The sequence below is a fragment of the Mycothermus thermophilus genome (assembly GCF_041956435.1).
Source record: "Mycothermus thermophilus strain CBS 625.91 unplaced genomic scaffold VTJ04scaffold_5, whole genome shotgun sequence".
In the NCBI taxonomy this organism is placed as follows: domain Eukaryota; kingdom Fungi; phylum Ascomycota; class Sordariomycetes; order Sordariales; family Chaetomiaceae; genus Mycothermus; species Mycothermus thermophilus.
The window spans coordinates 1109568-1129051 of NW_027191431.1; the positions used below are offsets into that span (position 1 = coordinate 1109568).

The 19484-nt window shown below is 57.7% G+C and overlaps 7 protein-coding genes and 1 non-coding gene across 8 annotated transcripts; 2 read left to right on the forward strand and 6 right to left on the reverse strand.

The window, feature by feature from the left end:
* Positions 1-27: 27 nt before the first annotated feature.
* VTJ04DRAFT_7451 (uncharacterized protein) lies at positions 28-447 on the reverse strand (the record flags this gene model as incomplete). The annotated part of the gene is made up of 3 exons (XM_069365780.1): positions 28-41; positions 109-236; positions 314-447. 3 exons carry the CDS (start codon positions 445-447, stop codon positions 28-30), a joined length of 276 nt encoding a protein of 91 aa, XP_069216780.1.
* Positions 448-1059: 612 nt separating this feature from the next.
* VTJ04DRAFT_7452 (uncharacterized protein) lies at positions 1060-2361 on the reverse strand (the record flags this gene model as incomplete). The annotated part of the gene is made up of 1 exon (XM_069365781.1): positions 1060-2361. One exon carries the CDS (start codon positions 2359-2361, stop codon positions 1060-1062), a length of 1302 nt encoding a protein of 433 aa, XP_069216781.1.
* Positions 2362-3566: 1205 nt separating this feature from the next.
* VTJ04DRAFT_7453 (uncharacterized protein) lies at positions 3567-4869 on the forward strand (the record flags this gene model as incomplete). The annotated part of the gene is made up of 2 exons (XM_069365782.1): positions 3567-3647; positions 3730-4869. The coding sequence occupies 2 exons, from the start codon at positions 3567-3569 to the stop codon at positions 4867-4869; spliced, it is 1221 nt and encodes a 406-aa protein (XP_069216782.1).
* A 251-nt stretch (positions 4870-5120) lies between these two features.
* Positions 5121-6329, reverse strand: VTJ04DRAFT_7454 (uncharacterized protein; the record flags this gene model as incomplete). The annotated part of the gene is made up of 4 exons (XM_069365783.1): positions 5121-5307; positions 5729-5939; positions 6003-6216; positions 6297-6329. 4 exons carry the CDS (start codon positions 6327-6329, stop codon positions 5121-5123), a joined length of 645 nt encoding a protein of 214 aa, XP_069216783.1.
* A 504-nt stretch (positions 6330-6833) lies between these two features.
* Positions 6834-7396, reverse strand: VTJ04DRAFT_7455 (uncharacterized protein; the record flags this gene model as incomplete). Its single annotated transcript, XM_069365784.1, has 2 exons — positions 6834-7214; positions 7301-7396. 2 exons carry the CDS (start codon positions 7394-7396, stop codon positions 6834-6836), a joined length of 477 nt encoding a protein of 158 aa, XP_069216784.1.
* An 880-nt stretch (positions 7397-8276) lies between these two features.
* VTJ04DRAFT_t113 lies at positions 8277-8350 on the reverse strand. Its single transcript has one exon. It is a non-coding gene; the product is annotated as a tRNA-Asn (tRNA).
* Positions 8351-8865: 515 nt separating this feature from the next.
* On the forward strand, positions 8866-10956 carry VTJ04DRAFT_7456 (uncharacterized protein; the record flags this gene model as incomplete). The annotated part of the gene is made up of 3 exons (XM_069365785.1): positions 8866-9399; positions 9481-9721; positions 9782-10956. The coding sequence occupies 3 exons, from the start codon at positions 8866-8868 to the stop codon at positions 10954-10956; spliced, it is 1950 nt and encodes a 649-aa protein (XP_069216785.1).
* A 281-nt stretch (positions 10957-11237) lies between these two features.
* Positions 11238-18568, reverse strand: VTJ04DRAFT_7457 (uncharacterized protein; the record flags this gene model as incomplete). Its single annotated transcript, XM_069365786.1, has 3 exons — positions 11238-11705; positions 11770-18057; positions 18122-18568. The coding sequence occupies 3 exons, from the start codon at positions 18566-18568 to the stop codon at positions 11238-11240; spliced, it is 7203 nt and encodes a 2400-aa protein (XP_069216786.1).
* Positions 18569-19484: the final 916 nt, after the last annotated feature.

Consider the following 19484-nt stretch of genomic DNA (forward strand, 5'->3'; position numbering starts at 1 on the left):
CCTGGGTGGGGCACGCGTTGCAAAGCATCAGGGACAAGCGGCTGGAGAACTGCTGCATTGTTATATGAAGCGGAACTCCCATCAGCGAGCGCCCTCCAACCAGAGGACCGACCTTCTTTGCTCTTAGATTGCTGGCTAGATTTACGTGGTGAGCTCGAGTCATACGCGGTTTAAGGACGCGTTGCGGCGGGTGGTTGGCTAATCTGCCCAGAGAGATGCACCCGGACTCGGCAGGACTAGGAATGGGATTTGATCCGTTTTATACTGCGTCGTTTGGACTGGGACCGCTGGGATAAGGGTTTCGGATACTTACCGGGCGGGGATTCGGGTCATTGATCTTGTTTTTCTGGTTCTCGTTGCGCCGACTGGGGGTTTGATAGATTCACCGGCCTTGGTTTGCTGGGCGGGACGTTTTCCATCGTCACCATCACCCGTCATCACCAGCATGTGTTACGAGAACGGTCGCGTGACAGACGGGTTGGGGGAAAAATGCGTGGCCACCTAGCGTTCAGGCTGTCTTCTAGTTTTCTGTGTATTCGGGTCATTTTTCCTACCTCCGCTCCCCCTAACCGTCCCGGTTGCATTCGGGGAAAAATGCGGATTCACAATACTGGGAAACGGGTGTTTATAGCGAGTGTTTATTGGACTGGGGTTTTATGATGAATCTCTTCTGGCCATGATAACCGTGTTTGTTGTGTATCGTTAAAAATTTCATTGATGCCTCCCGACACCTGTCTATGCAGTGCTCTGCTGCTCTATATCGCTTGGTTGGCCACCTAGACACTCCTTGACGGATGTCAACATACCTTGTTCTTTCCCAGGGCATCTTAAGAACCCGTAGCAAAACCAAACCTGCCACTACCCTTCGCCACGCCAAATTTCTTCGCTCTATATCCTCTACCCAATCCTCTCTATCACGCTCCAGTGGCTCTATACCCATGTCTCGTTGTATCTCATATGCGTTTACTCCCCACGTAATCAAAACGCCGAAATATGCGCTTGCCAGAAATCAAAAAAAGGAACTACCCCCGAATCTTCACACCACCATCCGTAGGTACATCACGGAGGCCCGAACGCGGCGGTAGGGTACGCCCTCTCCCTCTTCTTCCTCCCCGTCGTCGAGCTGCTTCGCGAAGAGGACACCCCCGATCCCGGCGGGGGAGGTGCTAGGAGCGGGTCTTGCTGGTCCTGCTGCTGAGACAGAGACCGAGTGCTGCTGCGCGGCGGAGCGCTGATCATGTCCTCTGGCAGGTCGTTCCACTCGGTAGCCGGGCGGGCGTTTTGGAAGGAGAGCGTCGAGGAGGATGCCGAGGGTGGGTTGGTGCTCGCGGGCGGGCGCCGGGGAGGGCCAAAGGTGGCAGAGGATGGTGGTTGTGGGGATGTTCGCGACGGCGGTTGTGTGGAGGTGGCGGTGGAGGGTTGTGTGGAAAGGTTGATGGCTTCGGTGAGGACGGTGGGTTTGGGAACTGGCGGTGGTGATGCGGCTGTGTTGGCAGGAGTCGGGTTTGTCGCGGGCGAGTCGGCGCTGGGACCGATGTGCTTGCGCATGACCCAGGCCGTGTTGGGCCGCAGCTTGAAGTAATATCCCTCCACGGGCTTCCCTCCCACGCGAGAGAAACCTCGGGATTCGTACCAGCGCAGGCCGTCAACGTTCTCGGACCAGACATGGGCATAAACGGTGCGCACGTCGAGGGAACTTCCCGCCGCGGGCAGGAGCAATGCCGTGGCAATAATGTGGTCGAGCGCGGCGGCGGCGATGCCCAGCCCCCTATACGGCGACAGGAGCGCTAGAGACTGGACATAAACGGAGTGATAGCGCATGTCTTTGGTGATGGGAGGCGGGTTGCGCGGGATATCTGGCAGCGTGTTGACTGGCCTCCCTTCGGCGTCGACGAAGAGGTCCGGCTCGACACGGCAGACTAGGCCGCCAATGACCTTGGGCTGGTCGCGTTCAGAGTCCTGCCACAAGATCACTCGCGAAAAGAGACCGCCTCCGAGTGGCTCGACGGCTTTGGTGTAAAAAGAGTCCGGGTATGGGACGGGCAGGACCAGCGAGTTTATGCGTCGCAGGGCGGGTATGTGTTGCGGTTCGAGAGGGGCGATGGTTGCGCCTTGAGGGAGAGACGGCGGCGAGGGGAGAACGGGAACACCACTCGGCGGGAGGATCACATAGTTTTCGGTTGGTTTGCTCGACGTTCCCAGTGGGAGCGGCGGTGCGCTCGGGGCAGGAGGCGGTGATGAGGATGTTGGACTCTTTGTCGCAGCATTCGTAGCGGATGATGGAGGGGCAGTGACGGGCAGATCAGACTGGTTCCGCGGACGGAAGAAGGAGCGGATCGACGACTGTTGGGACGGCGCCATGGTGATGTGAGACCGATAATGAGAAGGATGGAAACTTTCTAAACCGTACAGATGTCTTGCGGTGTTGAAACGGGTTGGGCCCTTTGTTTCTGGTTGCCAACGGGCAGCCCGCCTGATCGTCTTTAACTCTGAATTTCATGTTTATGTGTTTGTCACAACACCACCTCAGCCTAACCCCTGTTTGGCCACCAGCTGGCCGGGACCGGGCCGGGGCTAGGCGGTTTCGGGCAGTTTAGAGCCCCACAGCGCGGCATGTGTGTTCCTGGGGAAATGGAACTCGCAACCACCGCCTTCTTTTTGACCGGCAGAATCCCAGGGCGGAAAGGGTGGCTGGAAAGCCGAACAAATGAATGGCGTCACATCGTGTTGCACTGATTTCAGGGTCGGCTTTGGTGATGCGAGGGTACTTTTGTTGGACCGTCTCGTGGGCATCAGTTTTTGAAACACATGTGTAATGCCTGGACTGCGGCGAAAATAGCCATCTCAGAATTGAGTCTGCTGTCATTCAAACGGAAAGCGGTGGGCCATTTGGCGGCGGATTGTGGCAGGTATTGTCTGGTAATTGCCCCCCCGTACCTGACGTCGCAATTGCACCAAGTGATCCCAGGGATTGATCGCCTCTTCCCTGCCCAGCGCCTGGACTTTCTTGACCTTGACCTGACAAAAGCGCAACTGGTGCCCTGGCTGAGACAGCTCTTCCACTTTTGAACTTTTTTGGCTTCAATCATTCGCCTGTCTGTCATCCATCCCTCGCCCTGCATTACGGACAGAACAGACCCAATTTGTCGGTCGGAGCTGGCTGGCATCATCAAGCCGCCGCCTGCTTCGAGAACATCAACTTCCAGATTGCCAATCGACAAGGCACCAACACAACATCGAGGGGCACTCGGGTCCCACGGCGCACAAATTGTTTCCTTCGTTCTACTACGTGTTGTTTCGTACCTCTCTTTCTTCCTTTCTGTTTTTCCTTTACTTTTCTCTGTGTCGGGCCGAGCCTGTTGAGGCAAGCACTGTGCTGGGGGCAGGCTGGCCTCACCCTTTTTTGCCGTTTCCGACCAAGACCCGACTCCAAAAATTCGGCGCCCGGATCAATCCGCGTGCAGGGTGCGGCCCGTTGGTCGCTGAGAGAGAGGAGTCCACCACCTTGACTTCGACAAACATCCAACCCCCTTTCTCCTTTCATCATCATCGACCACGCCGCCACCATGTCGTTGTCGGACACGGGCGATACCGGTAAAGCCGGCGTCATCGTCGCCCCTGAGGATGCATCGCCCATAGACAAGCTTGTAAGTCATCGTCGTCGGGCAACGCGCCTGCGTCGGTGCCATCAACCACTCCACACTTACTGACGCTGGGGTCCCCATGCAGTCGCATGTTGTCCTGGACAACCTCTTGTACAACATCGTCCATGATCTCTTGATTAAAGTCCATCGCGATGAAAAGATTGCCCGCGCCAACACGGCCGCCATCAAGGTCGAGAAGCTCGCCATGAACACCACTGACGGCGCCACCGGCGACCCGAAGCCCGACGTCGTTGTCGAAACCGATGCTGCCGTGTACAAGGACGGCCAGGTGACCCTCAAGGGCAATCCGTTGAAAACTACAAAGGAGATTTATTGCCCGCGCTGCCACCTCCCGCGTCTCCTACACCCCACCGACGGCAAAGGCGCGCGCAAGCCCGATCCAGGCGTCATCTACTGCAAGAAGCAAATTCCCATCCAAAAGCCAGGCTTCGATATCCACGGCCAGACTTGGGTTGCTATGGGCCCCGGGCGCGGCAAAAAGAAGAAGGATCAAAAGCTGGACCCCAACGACCCGAGCTCGCCTGCTCCCGGCACCGAGGGCAGCGCCAAGGACCGCCCTCCCAACGTCCTCAGCTTCCCCAGCGCCACTTGCTCCAAGTGCAAACGTTGCATTCTGGTCACTCGCCTCAACAACCATATGGGATCCTGCATTGGCAATAGCGGTCGTACTGCGTCTCGCGCTGCCGCTCAGAAGATCAGCAATGGTAGCAACGGTGGAAGCCAGAATAACGACAACACCCCGCCGGGCAGCCAGAAAGGCACGCCCTTGCCGGGTAGTCGTGCCGCGAGCCCGAGGAAACGCGATGCCGATGAGTTTGACGAAGATGGCGAGGACTCCGACCTTCCCGGCAACCCTAAGAAGAAGAAGATCAAGACGGCGACTGCCACGACGCTCACCAAGAAAGTGATCCTCAAGGCCAAGGTCCCTCCGTCCATGGACAAGCTCAAGAAGGACAAACCCAAGACTAGTTCGATGCTCAACGTGGAGCAGAAGGTGGATGACGATGACAACAAGGAATCTACCGTTCAGGTTGCGCCGAAAAAACCCACCCCGGTTCCTAAGAGCACCTCGCCATCCAAGAAGATTAAGTTGGGTCCGCCTAAGCCGCCTCTTCCCTCTCCCAGTGGCCTGAAGAAGGCCAAGCGTGAGCGCGACTTGGAGAGCGAGTCGTCCGGCACCCTGTCGTCACCTCCTCCTCGTTAAATGGAGACAATGGCATGGGTGACACAAAACATTCGACCCGAGCTACGAAGCGGCTTGTATCTTACTTCAAGGGTGTTTCTTCTAATTTGCTTCTACACATTGCATCGGTCGGCGGGTGAGATACCTCATTGCATTTGCCCATGGCGGGCTGGTCCGGGTTTTGCGGCGTTCAGAGGCATTTCAATGATGCACATGGGGGGTTCTGGGCATTTTTAAACGGTGGCTTTCCTGCTGCTTGATTCATCGAGATTTCATGAGGCCGGAACATTCAGGCGGCCGTTGTTTTCACTTTGTTTTCTTGGTTTCCTCACGGGATTTATAGGGCAAGGAAGAAAGACCTGAGTAGCGGCGTTGGGAAGGGCACATCGGGCTGCATAAAATGAGATATGACGGGCCATCCCCAGAAGAATGCTGGCTGGGACGTTTCGTTCCGCGTATCTGTCTTTCCGCAGTCATAGCAATTATGAGAAAATGCGGACCAAATAGGGCGACTTGCCTCATTCACGCTGCTCGGAGAGTATTGGGACTCGCCGAAGCGTTTTCATGTATGATATATACACTTTACCCGGGCAGATGTTGGAATGCACAGCGGCAAGAAGAGGTCTCGGGGACCGCAAAGCCATTTCTGATGCGTTATGAATGGATTATACAGATGAAACTCCTTTGCCTTGTTAGAACTGTTCAGTCGTGAAATTATAATGCCTTTAGTCATTGTACCCTCCGGCGATTCACAGGGTCGCTATGATATCAACGCCAACATCATGCTATGATCCTACCTAGCACCCCATCATTTATCTCCTCCATATCGCCTCCCTGCCTTCCCCATCATAGCCCCTCCTCCTCATTGGAAACCACGTACGCCTTAAGAATCTTGACCTCCGTCTTTGGCCGATCCTCAGCGTCGGTCGGCACCAGACCCATCCTCTGCACAACGCGAATGCCCTTCTTGACCCTGCCAAAAATGGTGTGCTTCCCATCCAGCCACGGCGTCGGGCCCAGGGTGATGAAGAACTGCGACCCGTTGGTGTTGGGGCCGGCGTTGGCCATGGAGAGGATACCTGCGCCCGTGTCTTTTGGGGGGGGTTAGGAATGCTGGGTCCGTCACGGAAGGGGGGAAACAAAGAGAGACAAACGCTTCAAATCCGGGCGGATCTCGTCCTCGAACGTCTCGCCGTAGATGCTGCTCCCGCCGCGGCCCGTGCCGGTCGGGTCGCCGCCTTGAATCATGAAGTCGGCGATGATGCGGTGGAAGATGGTCCCGTCGTAGTAGCCGCGGGAGGCCAGCGTGGCAAAGTTCTTGCATGTTTTGGGAGCGTGATGGTTGTAGAGCTCCACGATGATGGTGCCCTAGGAGGGTGTTAGTGTCTTGGTGATGAGAAGGATCCATGAATTATTCATGTTCAGTGTTGAGGGGGGGGAAAGCTTGCCATGGTGGTTTCGAGGGCGACGTCGGTGGCCATTGTGATATTTCGGATTGTGACAAGTCCGATGTGAATTACGGTTTATGGGGAAATGATGCTTCCAGGCTACAGATCGAAGTTTGTCGGTTCTTCTTTGATGTGCTGCCACTGTGGTGTTGATCCTTTGAAGTGAGAATATCGTTTTGGGCCGCCAGTTCCATCACGCGGAGCGTGTTACGGTACGATACAAATGAAATCTCCATTCCAAACGGCAGATGAGGAACACAACCCATATCACTCATTTGTCGCCAATACTCAGACATGAACTCAAGACAATGACGCACAGTCTCCCTTCGTTTATTAGCATCAATTATGATCCGACAAAGCCAAGGCGCTGAAGTGGAAGTCCACGGCCAGCAGGTTATGAGGAACAGAATGTTACAGATTACACCCCCGATTACACCACCATTACAATTTGATATGCCTGGTCAACCTCTCCAACAACAGCCCGGAACTATCCAGTCTCCAACATCATATCCCCATACCCAACCGTCAAGCCCCTTCCTACAAAGCAACCGCTACACCCAAGACCCCCAACAGCGCAGCGCCCGCCCCGACGATCATCGGCGTCGCAACCGGCATCGCCCCGGCCGAGCTGGTGGATGTTTCCGCCGGAGATGATGACTCGGCGGTTGTCGTCGTCGTACCTGTGGCCGCCGGTTCGGTCGTCGTAGTAGCGTCGGTATCGGCGGCGGCGGTGGCCGAATACCGGCTGCACTGTTCCTGGCCTGCGCTCTGGGCCTGGATCAGCTCGGGCCCGTTGCAGCTCGTGATCAGGCAAGGGGCGGCGCTTTGAGCGATGACTGATTGCGTTGGGCCGCACTGGCATCCGATGTCGTCTCCGGCGCAGCCCGCGGCGCTGATGGCGCTGATGAGGCAGCCGGTCTGTGGAGAGGAAAGGAGACGATGTTAGTTAGGGGAGATTTTCCTTATGACGTAGTTGGGATGGGGTGGGAGAGGACGTGACGCACTGCGCAGGCGGGTTGGCCCTCGAAATTCTGAGCCATGGAGATGCCGGCGATGCCGGCGATGCTGAGGAGAGAAATGGCGGCCTTCATGGTGTGCATATTGGCGGGGAGAAGTTGTCAAGAACTGGTCAAGATGATCGATGGGGTTGAAGTGCAGACATAGGCACTCTCAATTGAATGCTATCCTTATCCTCTGCTTATATGTTTCTACCTCGGCGGCCGCTCCCTGTTCCCCATCTCCCAAAGCAAACTCTAGACAAACACCCACCCTTACTGGTGGCGAACCATGATTGCCCACAAAGATGGCTGGAGGTCTTCTGATTCGTCGGAGCAGCGTTTGGGGACCTTCTCGAACTTGTGGAAGGTGTGTCACTTGCTGGCCTTGGGATTTCCATGACGCGCTGTGGATGGCCAAGTAATGCCTCGTGGAAGCGGATCGGCATGTTGGGGCTAGTTTTTCTAGGAGAATATGGTATTTGACAAGAACAAGATGCTGAAACCGTGGACGTTATTGGAATGCTGCGTACTACGGCATCTCCGTGTCTCACCCAGTTCATATATAGAGCAGCGAGAATATTGGACCGCAACCTGGACGCATTCAGCTTGGCGCCCGCAGCGACAGGGTCAGAGGATTGGCCTTGGACAACAGGCCGAGACACCCTCAGCCTGGGATATCAGAGGGCTTGTGTTACGCTAGAGTAAGGAGGCAAAGTATATACGTATACAGGAGGTTATCTTTCAAGGACTAGCATCAGTTGTACAGAGTCAAATGGTGTCAGTTGTGTAACCAGTCTTGCGGCTGGAAGGACACATTCAAACCTGATGTTGGTGACAAGACTTTTGGAGTCATGGGCCAAAGTCCCGGCCATGCAATTGAGAGGACAAGTAGCAATCCTGAACCACCGTCAAAGACACAAATAAGACATTATAACTAGAAACAAGCCAAATAAAAATAGGAAAAAAAATCACAAAAGAGAAGCTCCTTCGGGAAGGCTCGAACTTCCAACCTCCTGATTAACAGTCAGACGCGCTAACCAATTGCGCCACGAAGGATATCTTGACTTCCTATTTGGGATCCCCTTGGCGGGTCGGCTGTTGATGTATCCGATCCACTCGGGAAGGATTATAAGTCAACTTGCCGCACCAGCAGCAGGAAGGCACTGGCAAACAACAATATTTAGGTACTCGAGACAGCAAACTTTATATTCCGTGCAGATGCAGCCTCGCATCTTGTCCATGAATGAATCGAGTCCCAGGATCAATCACACAACCTCATGGGGGCTGGGCAATCTCTCAAAAGTCGGGACATAAGCATGACGAGGTCCATGTCGCTGCTGCCTGCATTTTGGCGCTAGCATTAATGGGCATGCGGGTTGAGAGATGGGGGATGGAGGCTGAGCCTTGTACATACTCAGGCACTTCTTAAATTGAGGGCTCCCGGCTCTTCTGAAGGAGAGCTATGTGATGTCTGCTCAAGACCAACGTCGGGACCTCTGCCTCGGTCATTTTCCTTGTTCTAGGCGCACATCCCTACCTGTTATTGACGTTACTGGTTTTCGAGTTCCATCATGGTCAGGACATCTCTCAAATACCTCCCCGACTACCAGTACACCCCCCTTGACCCCGATTTGGATGATGAGATCCGCCTCCTCCATCTTGATCCCGGCTCTGGCGACGACCCTATCAGCTTCTCCCTCCGCCCTGCTCGCCTCAGTGAGAAACCCGACTATGAGGCCATATCATACACTTGGGGCGATCCTACCATAACCCGACATGTGATCTGCGAAGGCCAGAAACTGCCAATTACCGTGAACTTATTCGCTGGCCTCGGCCGCCTGCGCCGTCCAGACTCAGTCCGTGTACTTTGGGCAGATGCTGTGTGCATTAACCAGAAAGATATCCCCGAAAAGAACAAACAGATCCTGTTGATGAGCAACATCTTCACGCACACAAGAAGGGTGCTGATTTGGCTGGGCGAAAGCACCCCTGAAATGGCGGGCCTGGAAGAGTGTCTACAAACTGCCAAGGAGTTACTCCCGCCTGAGGTCATAGATTGGGAGGAGCTGTATCGTGTCTCTCAGACCATTGGGTCCAATCTTGAGGTCAGTTCACATCCGGGAACATAGCCCTATGTGTTGGGAGCTACGAGCTGATGATGTCTCTTGAGAGGCTGGAAAATCCAGAAACTCCGCCGAGAAGGCAAGCCGAACTTTGCCGACATGAACTGGAAGCCCTACATTGCCTTGATGGACAAGCCATGGTTCGGCAGGCGCTGGATCATCCAAGAGGTAGCCCTCGCCGATAACAACGTCCCGCGACTGGCCATCTGCGGGGCCATCAAATTTGCCTGGGAAGACCTCGCCAGCGTGGCCTACCGACTGGGCTCCTCCTCGGTTCTCGTGCCCATGTGTGGCTTGTCGGCGAGTATGTTTCGTGATCCCGTTTGCCAAAGAAGGCGAATAAGCTGACCGAGACCTGTCTGAGTTCACCGCCCTTCTCCCGATATGTCCTCTTTTCTCTCCAACGACGCCGAAAGCGCGATCATGATCACCAACACCTTCATGGTCTACCTTTCCCGGCATTTCCGCACCAGGACACTCGTGGATGGGGTCATAGCAACAGCTCAATTCCGATGCGCCGATGCCCGAGACCACCTCTACTCCCTCATGAGCCTTTTCCCCATCCCTCCCGGGCTTGAACCCGACTACACCATCTCCTTCGAGGACATGTGCCTGCGCTTTGCCACAACCATGCTGGTCAGCGAGCAAAACCTCAAGACCCTCACTCTTGCCCCAGACACCTTCGTAGCCTACAACCCCGGCAAACCCGTCCCGGAGCGCAAAGACCTGCCCAGCTGGGTACCAGACCTGTCCCGCCAGGGTCTAATCCAGCCCCTCGTCTCCTACACCATCCGTCCGCAGCTCTTCCACGCTGGCGGGACAGCTCCGCCTGACGTACCCGTCTCGACGGACCCAACAGGCCGAATCTTGCGCCTGCGGGGCCGAATCGTCGATGCTGTCGCTCTTCTGGGCACGCCACTGATATTTTTCCCCATACCCAAGGAAGAAGAGCTCGCGGGGTGGCACGACATCCACGGGGTCTTAACGCGACGGTCCATGAACTGGATCGCCGAATGTCGGCGGGTCGCCATGTCGCTGCCCTCTCCTACTCCCTTGGCAGACCTGGACGCCGCGTGGGCCGCTACCGACGACCGGTTCCGCCGCGACTTCTACACGACCCTCGTCTGCGGCATGACAGGCATGCGTGATCCGCTGCCGGAGGAGATGCTCGGCATGGCTGAGACATACTGTCAACACCTGTGGTCAATGTTTACCGTTCCCGGATACCAGGCGTCGGCAGAAACGCTGGAGGTGTTACACACATATGGGATGCTGTTCGAGGGCACTCTGCAGAACGTGTCCGTGACCAGGGCATTTTGCCGGACGGCGGAAGGCCGGCTTGCCCAGGCGCGTCCAACCGCCCAGACTGGGGATGTGTTTTGTGTTGTGCTCGGCGCCGAGGTCCCGTACCTGCTGCGCCCGGGCTCCGAAAAGCCGGGCGTGTACAAGCTGGTTGGCGATGCGTACCTCCACGGTGTGATGCAGGGTGAGGCCCTAAAGGATTCACGGTATGAGACGGTCAACATCTTGATTGAATGATGGAGCAGTAGACTTGTTCGAAAGAGTAGTTCGTTCAGTTCAGAGGGTCTCTCATAACAACATGAATACATTAGCTGTCATAAACGATACCATAAAACCATCATCATGCCTGCCCTGCTTCGTCCTCCCTGATCCAACATTACAAGCCAGAACAAATATCACTTAACCGCCATCGTAACAACTCCGACCCCGTTAACCCCATCATACAAGACTCATTCCGCCTTGAAACCAAACAACTTTATCCCATCACACGAATCCCTCCCAAACTCCACACCACCCCTTCACAAGAATCCCTTGGTCATCGAAGGCACCCTGCTAAGGCTGCTCTTCCTCTGCGGCACGCGGACCCCGTCCTCCGTCGCAGCACCAGGGGCCCAACCAACATGCCTATCCCTCATGCTGCCGCCACCATACACGCTGCCGGCCACGCTCGCCTTCTCCATCCTGGCCTTCCAAGCCTCAAGCTCCTTCTCGAGCTGGGCGGCGCGCTCCTTCTCCTCGCGCAGCTCGCGCTCGGCGCGGCGGGCGGCCAGCTCGTGCTCGCCGTCGCTCTGCTGCAGCTCCTCGATGGTGCGCAGCAGCTTCTCGCAGCGGTCGCGCATGCGCGACATGTCCTCGGTAAGCTGGGCGTTTTGCTTGTCGCGCCGCTCGATCTGCGACTGCAGGTCCTTGACGATGCGGTCGACGTTGCGGACCGAGCGCTGGGACTTGGTGCGCTCGTTTTCGTGTTCTTCGAGCTGGGACTCGAGCTGTGTCGTGAGTCAGTAAAACGTCATCCATTGTTTTCTTGATCAAGGGCGATGGCGGACATACCTCTTGGATCCTCTTGTGCAAGAACTTGATGTCCTGGCTAGCCGTCGAGTAACCCTTAGTCTCGAGGTCGATGAGCTTGAGCTGGGCTTCGTTGAGCGCCTTCTCGAGGGCTGCCTTTTGCTTCTGCAGCTCCGCGCTGGCTTCCCGCTCGGCCACGATATCCTTCTGGATCTCCGCCACGAGAGCCTCGGCGCGGCGCATCTTCTCCACCGCGGCGGCGGCGATATCCTCCTGCTGGGCCAGACCAGCCTTGAGCTCGAGGATCTCCTTGTCCATGCTGGCGGCGTCGCGCAGGGACGGGCTCTCGCCCTTGGCCAGCTCCTCGAGCCCGGCCTTGGCCTCCTCGAGCCGCGCCTCGATGCTCCGCTTCTCGCGCAGCAGGCTGTCGCGCTCGGCCGTGATCTCGTCGACGGTCGAGCGCAGCTGGCGCACCTGCGACAGGAGCGACACGATCTTGGCCTGGGCCTCGTTGTGCGCGGCGACCGCCTCGTCCTTGGAGGCGACGACGTCGGCCAGCGTGGCCTGCAGGCGGGCCTTCTCCTTGGACCAGGTCGAGCTGTTGAGCACCTCGTCGTCCCACTTGGAGCGGAGGTCGTCGAGCTCCTCGCGCAGGCGGGCGATCTCGGCCTGTTTGAACAGCTTCTCCTCGCGGGCGAGGTCGAGCTCCTTGCTGAGCGTGGCAAACTCGGCCTGGTACTTCTTCCGCAGCTGTTCCATGCTTGACTCCTTGTCCTCGACGTCGTGAGCCCGCTGGTTGCGGTAGTCCTCGAGCTCGTGCTGGAGCCGCTTCTTGGCCTGCATGGTGGCCTCGAGATCCGTCGACATGTCCTCGAGCCGCTCCTCGAGCCTCTGGGTCTGCGCCTGCAGGTCCTCGATGGTGGCTTCGAGACGGTTCCTCTCGGCCATCATCTCGGCGCAGCTCTCCTCGGCCTCCTTCGCCTGCGTCTTGGCGAATTGCTCCGCCCGCGTCGCCTTGAGCACGGCGATTTCCGCCTGCTCCAGCTTGCTGAAGTACTCGTCCGCGCGGCTCTTGTAAAGGTTCAGACTGGCAGTCACGTCAGCGAGCTTGGAGCTCTCGGCGTCGAGGCGAATCTGCAGGTCGGTGAACTCCTGCAGCAACTGGCTGCGGCTGGCCGCTTCCTGCTCGCGGGCGAGCGTCATCTCTTGGAGCTCGGAGCGGGCGTCGCGGAAGTCGACCTCGAGCTTGGCGCGGTCGTGGCGCAACCTCTCGAGCTGACTCTTCATATCGGAAAGCTCGGCAATGGCGTCGTTGTGGTCGAACAGGAGCCGCCGGCGAGCAGCCTCCTGGCTGTGCAGCACGTCGAGGATCTCCTCGTACGACTTGGTCTGGAGATCGCGCAGCGAGAGCTCGCCCATGTGAAGCGCCTTCTCCAATGCCGACACTTGCTTGGTCGACTGGTCCAGCATGTCTTGAAGCCGCCCGTTGACTTGCTCGAGCTTGCGCACGCGGTCGCTGTCGTTGGGGTACGGCTCGTCGCGCTGTTGCAAGGCCCGCTCGAGTTGGCTCTGCAGGTGGCGGTTCTGCATCTGGGCGAGCTGCAACTGGTTCTGCAGCTCCTCGACCTCGGCCTTGAGATCCATGCGGTTGTTGAAGCTGAGGATATCCGCCGTCTTATCGGAGCGGACAGAGTCCTGGAGATGCTCCGTGTCGGGGGCCGCGAACCGGCGAGGTGGCGTTGTCGTGCCGGAATAGTGCCGCCCGTTGGGCTTGGACCGTTTCTGTGTAGGAGACGCACTGAGAGCATCGTTGAAGTTGATCTCGTCCAAGCCGCGGCGCGTCGGCGACTCGCTCCTCGCGGCCCGGAGGTCTGAAAGCTGGGCCTCGGCATTTTGGCGGGCGGCCGTTTGGACGCGGAGGTTCTGCTGCAGCTCCTCAATCTTACGAACCAGGTCGAAGTTCTTGCTGAGCAGGTGCTCTGAGGAGTTTTCGGACTGAGGGGGCGGAACAACAACGTTGGGATCGACCGTCTTCAGCGCCTTCAACAGCTGGCCGCGAAGCTCGCTGAGTTCCCTGTCGCGAGCATCCAGGGTTTGTTGCAACGTGCGGACAGTACCCTGTGCTTGCATGCGCAGCTGCTTTTCGGACTCGATGGTGCGGTTGGCCTCGGCGAGCTGGACGGTGAAGTTGGACGTCGCCTTCTCGGCGTTGCGGCTGCTCTGGACCTCGCGGGCCACTTCGTGGTTGAGATCCTCCAGGTCAAGCTGCAACTTTTCGAGGCGCTTCTCGAGCGACGCGATGGTGACCTGTGAGTCGCCGAGCTGCTTGTTGAGCTTCGCGTTCTGTTCCTCGAGCTTGGCCTTTTCGCGTTGCAGGGACAGGATCTGGCCGCGAGAGGCCTCGGTAGCGCGCGACGTAGACCTCGCAATCTCGAGACCCTTCTGCTGCAGCTTGTTGAGCAAAGCGCGATTGTCGTTCTCGGAGGCCGCGAGGCGACTCTTGACGGTCTGCAGCTCGCGCTCTAGCCGCTCCTTGGCCTGGTCGTTCTTGAGGCCGAACTCGCCGGACTCGAGAATGATCTTGTTCAAGTCCTCAATCTGCTTGTTGAGCTTTGCGACCTCGCCCTCGAACCATCTCAACCGCTCGTTGGCCGCTTCGAGATCCTTGTTCAAGCTAGCCTCGCGTTCCCGGGCCACCTTGAGCGCTGCCCTCTCGCCCATGAGCTCCGCCTCGCGACGAGCTTCCTCGGCCTGTGTCTTGGCCACGCGCAGCCGGCGGATCTCGTCACGCGCTTCATCGCGCTCCCTCTCAGCCGTCGCGCGGGCTTCCTTGGTGCGGCGGAGGGTGTCTTGCGCGGCGTAGAGCTCCTTCTCGATGGTGATCTTGGTCTCGTTGAGGTGGTCGTACTCGTCCTTGAGGGTCTGGTACTTGTGTTCGGCAAGCAGCTGGACGTCGTCCCTCGACTGGCGTTCCCGACTAAGAGCCATCTGAGTGTCGTACAGCTCCTTCTTGAGATCCCGGATCTGTGCCTCGAGGACCTGACGATTCTGATCCGCCTGCGCGTCCTCAGACAGCCTGGCCTCGAGGAGCCTCTTGGCATCCTCGGCCTCCCTCTGCAGTTGCGACTGCTGCGATTTCATGACGGTGAGCTGAGCCTGAACCTCGCGCAGGCGTTCCGCGGCCTTCTCCCTCTCAGCCGTGAGGGTCTTCTTCTGCTCCTCGAAGCTGCGCCGCTCCATCTCGAACTTCCTATTGTCGGAGCGCAGCAGGGCAAGTTCGCTCTCCTTCTTGCGAACCAGATCTTCGTAGTCTGTAGACGTCTTGGACAGCTGTTTCAGCTGCTGCTGAAGTTCGTGGTTCTGGCCGGTCAGCTGCGAGTTCTTAGCTCTCGAGGCCTGCAGCTCCTTTTGGGTCGTCGCCAGCTTCACTTCGAGATCCTGGTCCGTCTTCAAAATCTTCGCCTCGAGATCTCGGACCTTGCGGTCCTTGAGAGCCAACTGGCTCTGCAGCATCTTGATCTCCCCCTCGAGGGCGGCCTCTTGCTCGCTGCGATCCGCCTGAGCCTTGGTGATATCGTCGATGGCACGCTCAAGATCGCTGACGCGTCCGGCGAGCTCCGACTTTTCCGCCTCCAAGCGAGAGATGATGTTAGCAGCCTGCTCGAGCTGGGCGCGGTACCGCTCGACCTCCTCTTCCGCTCGCTTCTTGGCTTCCAGCAGGGTGTCGAGTTGATCCTCGAGCTTCTCTTGGTCCTCCAAAGCCCCGGCAAGCTTGTCCTCCAGCTCCGCCTCGCGCAGCTGCAGGCGCTTGAAGATCTCCTCCTTGTCAAGGGCCAGAGCACGCTCGCTCTCGAGTGTCTGCTGGATGCGAAGCAGTTCGGCGTGCACATTCCGGCGCTCTTCCTCAAGCCTCTTACGGTTTTCGTGCTCTTGTTGCATCTTTTCATTGAGCTGCCGGATCATCTCGTCGCGCTTCTTCACTTCGGCAGCGGTCCTCGTGGCACCCAGAAGAGGCTTCATGCGAACAAACAGCTGCCACCAGGGGTTGTCGCACAGGTCGAGGTAGATGTGGAAGTTGCGCTGGATAACCCTCGTCGCCTCGGCCCGGTAGAGGCGCTTGAAGGCGATGCGGCGCTGCATGTAGCCGCGGGCTACAGACTGGAACTTGGACATAATCTCGGTGATGAGGGCGTCGCGCTTCTCCTCGAGCTCGGCCAGCACACCGGCACGGAAGAAGACCTTGGTAATACCGATGCGGTACAGCGAGCGATCAAGGCCGAACTTGTCCAACATGATCTTGGCGGCAACCTGGCCCTCGACGTAGCCCTTGGGCATGTCGCGGCAGAGGACCTCGTAGCGCTGGCGGAACTCGGCGAAGGAAAGACGGTTGGGGAAGCCGGTCCGAGCAATGCGGATGCCTTCGAGGACACCATTGCATCGAAGCTGGTCGAGAACGAGCGGGCCGTTCCACTGCTTTGGTTTCTTTGCGTGGTTGGGAAGGATGCAGCGCACGAAGTGCGGGTGAGTGAGGTGCAGCTGAGCCATGAGGCTCGAGAGCTGTTCTTTGTGCCTCTGGGCAACGGTGCGGAACAGGCCCTTCTTGACCCTGCTCCGCATCCCGCCGGTTTCGTCGTCCTGGTCAGCGCAGTCGGCAAACAGGTTCGCGATGTGGGGATCGCTCGACGTGGCAAGGAGGCGCGTGAGGTTGTCATTGACAGGGTCCTTGTTCTTCTCGAGCCAACCCTCGGTCGAGTACTCAACCTCGGCGGCGTAGTGCGTCAAGACGAACCCCTGACCAAGACGCGACGGCCGATACTTTGTGGACTTCTTATCCCACAAAGCATTCAGCTTCTCGGTGAAGGTCTTGTCGGTGGCCTTGGGCATGACGCAGTCCTCATCGAGGCACGAGAAGATGCCGATGGGGTTGGACAGCTCGATGAGGTCGATGGTGGGCTGAAGGTCCTTGCCGAAGTCGATGAACTGCCACTCGATCTGCTCCCTGGCATACTCCTCCTGCTCGAGAACGAACATGTGGTGGTTGAAGAACTGCTGCAGCTTCTCGTTGGTGTAGTTGATGCAGAGCTGCTCGAAGCTGTTGTGCTCGAAGATTTCGAAACCGGCGATATCCAGCACCCCGATAAAGCGCGTATCATCCAAGCCCAGGCCGGTCCGGTCGAGCTGGCGGTTGATGCGGTTCACGAGGTCGCCAAATCCACGCTCGTAGATGCCTTTGGCCAGCGCGTCGATGCTGAAGCGCACCTGCTCTGGGGTTTGAACCTTCTCCACCCATTCGCGGCCAGCCTTGACCTTGGGATGAAGAAGGCCCTGGAGGAAGGGCTCTATGGGGACGCCGAGTAGCCGGCAAACCTTTTCGACCACCTCCTTGGCTTCGGGCGCAAGGCGGGCCTGGTCGGCCGAGCGGCTCTCCTTGACCACTGTGATGTTGCCCAGGTGAAGCACAGCGGCGACGGTTCGCAAGATGGCCATCTGCTCGTCTTCGGAGAAGCCCATGACCGTGAAAGCTTCCATGAGGGATTCCCATTCCTCTCGATCCGACACGCCAACAATGCTTTCTTGGCCATCGCGCGTGTAGGCAAAGTCCTCAACGTCCATGTCCCCCATGAGGAAGGCCTGACGCAGATGGCGGTCCGCTCCGCGGAGCAGCTGGTAGAAGATGTGGTAGTTACGCTCCTGCGGGTTGATGCGCACGACGCGCGATTTCTCCAAGAGGTACCAGTCAATGTAGGCGCCGCAGATGGAGCCGTCGCGGTCGAACTCGATGCGGATAAACTTGCCGAAGCGCGATGAGTTGTTGTTGCGAACGGTCTGGGCGTTGCCAAAGGCTTCGAGGATGGGATTGGCGCGCAGAATCTGGGCCGACAGGTTGGAGTGCTGCTGCTGTTTGGCCCTAACCTTGGCGGGGGAGTGCGAATGGGCGACGGCAGCGAGGTATTGGATGACCTTTTTGGTGTTTTCGGTCTTGCCAGCGCCGGACTCGCCCGTGACCAGGATGCTCTGATTCTCGTTTTCGTCCACCATGTTGCGGTATGCCTCGTCGGCCATGGCGAAGATGTGAGGCTTGTTGTCCTCTCGGTTACGACCCCGGTACATGTTAATGTACTCGTTGGTGTAGATAGGGAGAGGCGTGTAGGGGTTAACGGTGACGAGAAAGAGCCCGGAGTAGGTGTAGATGAGGTCGGACATGTATCGCGTGTAGAGGTTATGGACGACCGAAGCCTCGTTGAGGTGCGTCAACTCGGCCATGTCGTTGGCCTTATCGAATTTGGCGGGGTTCACCTTGTCGACCGTCTCGGCGTCGACCTCCCTCTGCTGTGGTTATGTGTCAGCGAATTGACCCAGTGCACAACAACCAGGCCAGACAAGTCCAACTTACGCTTCCATCATCGCACTGAACCAGCAGGCGGTTCCCTGGTAGCTCTTCCACAACCCAGCCCTTGACGAAGGCTGTCTTGGGGTCCTTCAGCCAGACATACTTTTTGCCTGAGAAGTCATTTTCGCCCTCAATGCCCTTAACAATGTCGGTAGGCTTCCGCATGTCCTCGGTCTTCAAGTATGACGGTGCGAAGGTGCTCGAGCTAGAGCTGTTTTCCTTGGACAATCCGCGACCATGGACACCTCGCCCCGCCCCCGGCGGGGTGGCGGAGACAGGAAAGCCCTGCTGGGATAGCGGGCGGCCATGCGCAGGTGGTGAGGGTGCTGAGTCGAGTGCTGACGAAGAGGGGTTGATGAAGGATTTGGGCCTTCCGAGGCCAAGGGAACTGGAGGACGCCGTCGAGGCTGAGGTGTTGCTCCTCATAAAGGGATTGTTGCGGACCGACATGGTGCGCGTGTCGCGGGGTGTCAAGCGGGGATTCAGAGGGCCGGGGGCGGTGAGGTCATGGAATCTTGTGGGGATATGGTGTTGTAGGGGTGTTGTTGCAAGGGACTGCTGCGTGGGCGACTGCTGGGATGCATGTAAACATTCATTCAAGGAGATGTCAACAACAGACAAAGCAGCGAACCCAGCGCGCAGAGCGACGAGAAGGTGTCAGAGTCAAGGAAAGTCAACAAAGCGAAACAAGACTGGCGGTGGAGGGTCCCCAGGAATAAATCAAGGGATAACAGGGCAATGGGAAAGAACACAACACAGAGTGTGATTTGGATCTGCACTTCTCTGCACTTCTCTGCACGTCTCCCGTCCTTCGCACCGGTTTGGTGGTGGGATGTTGAAGATTGCTGAGAGTGGAAAGCAGAGTTTATGGGTGGGTGGTGGGCTGGAGGCATGGAGTCCACCTCAACAACGCCCAACCGTCTGCTCTTGGGCCCTGGTTGCCCCGAGCAAACCCCTGCCAGAGTAAACAAACCGCTGGTGCCAGGAAACCCCAGCAATTGGGTGCAGCAGAGGATTCAGGTCTTGGCAGATTGATGTCACACAGGAACGGATGGCTTGGCACCCAATTTGGTCCGTGCGTGGGAATCACAAGACTGGCTTAGCGTGTTGAGATTGAAGCGGCTGCTTCCGCCTTCAGACCAAAGACACGCGCCTGTGTCAAGTTCCAGACAGCAACGTTCAGTTTCCTCCTTCTAACAGCTTGACGGCTCCAACCGTACAACAACGCCGCGGTTTCACCACCGATTAGAGAGATTCCGCACAATTCCGAGAAACTCAGTAGCATATTGATTCCATAAGTCGGCGCCGAGAGTTGCTTGGGCCTTGTCCGCGACAAACTCTTGATCTTTGCGACCCGCCGTTGCCC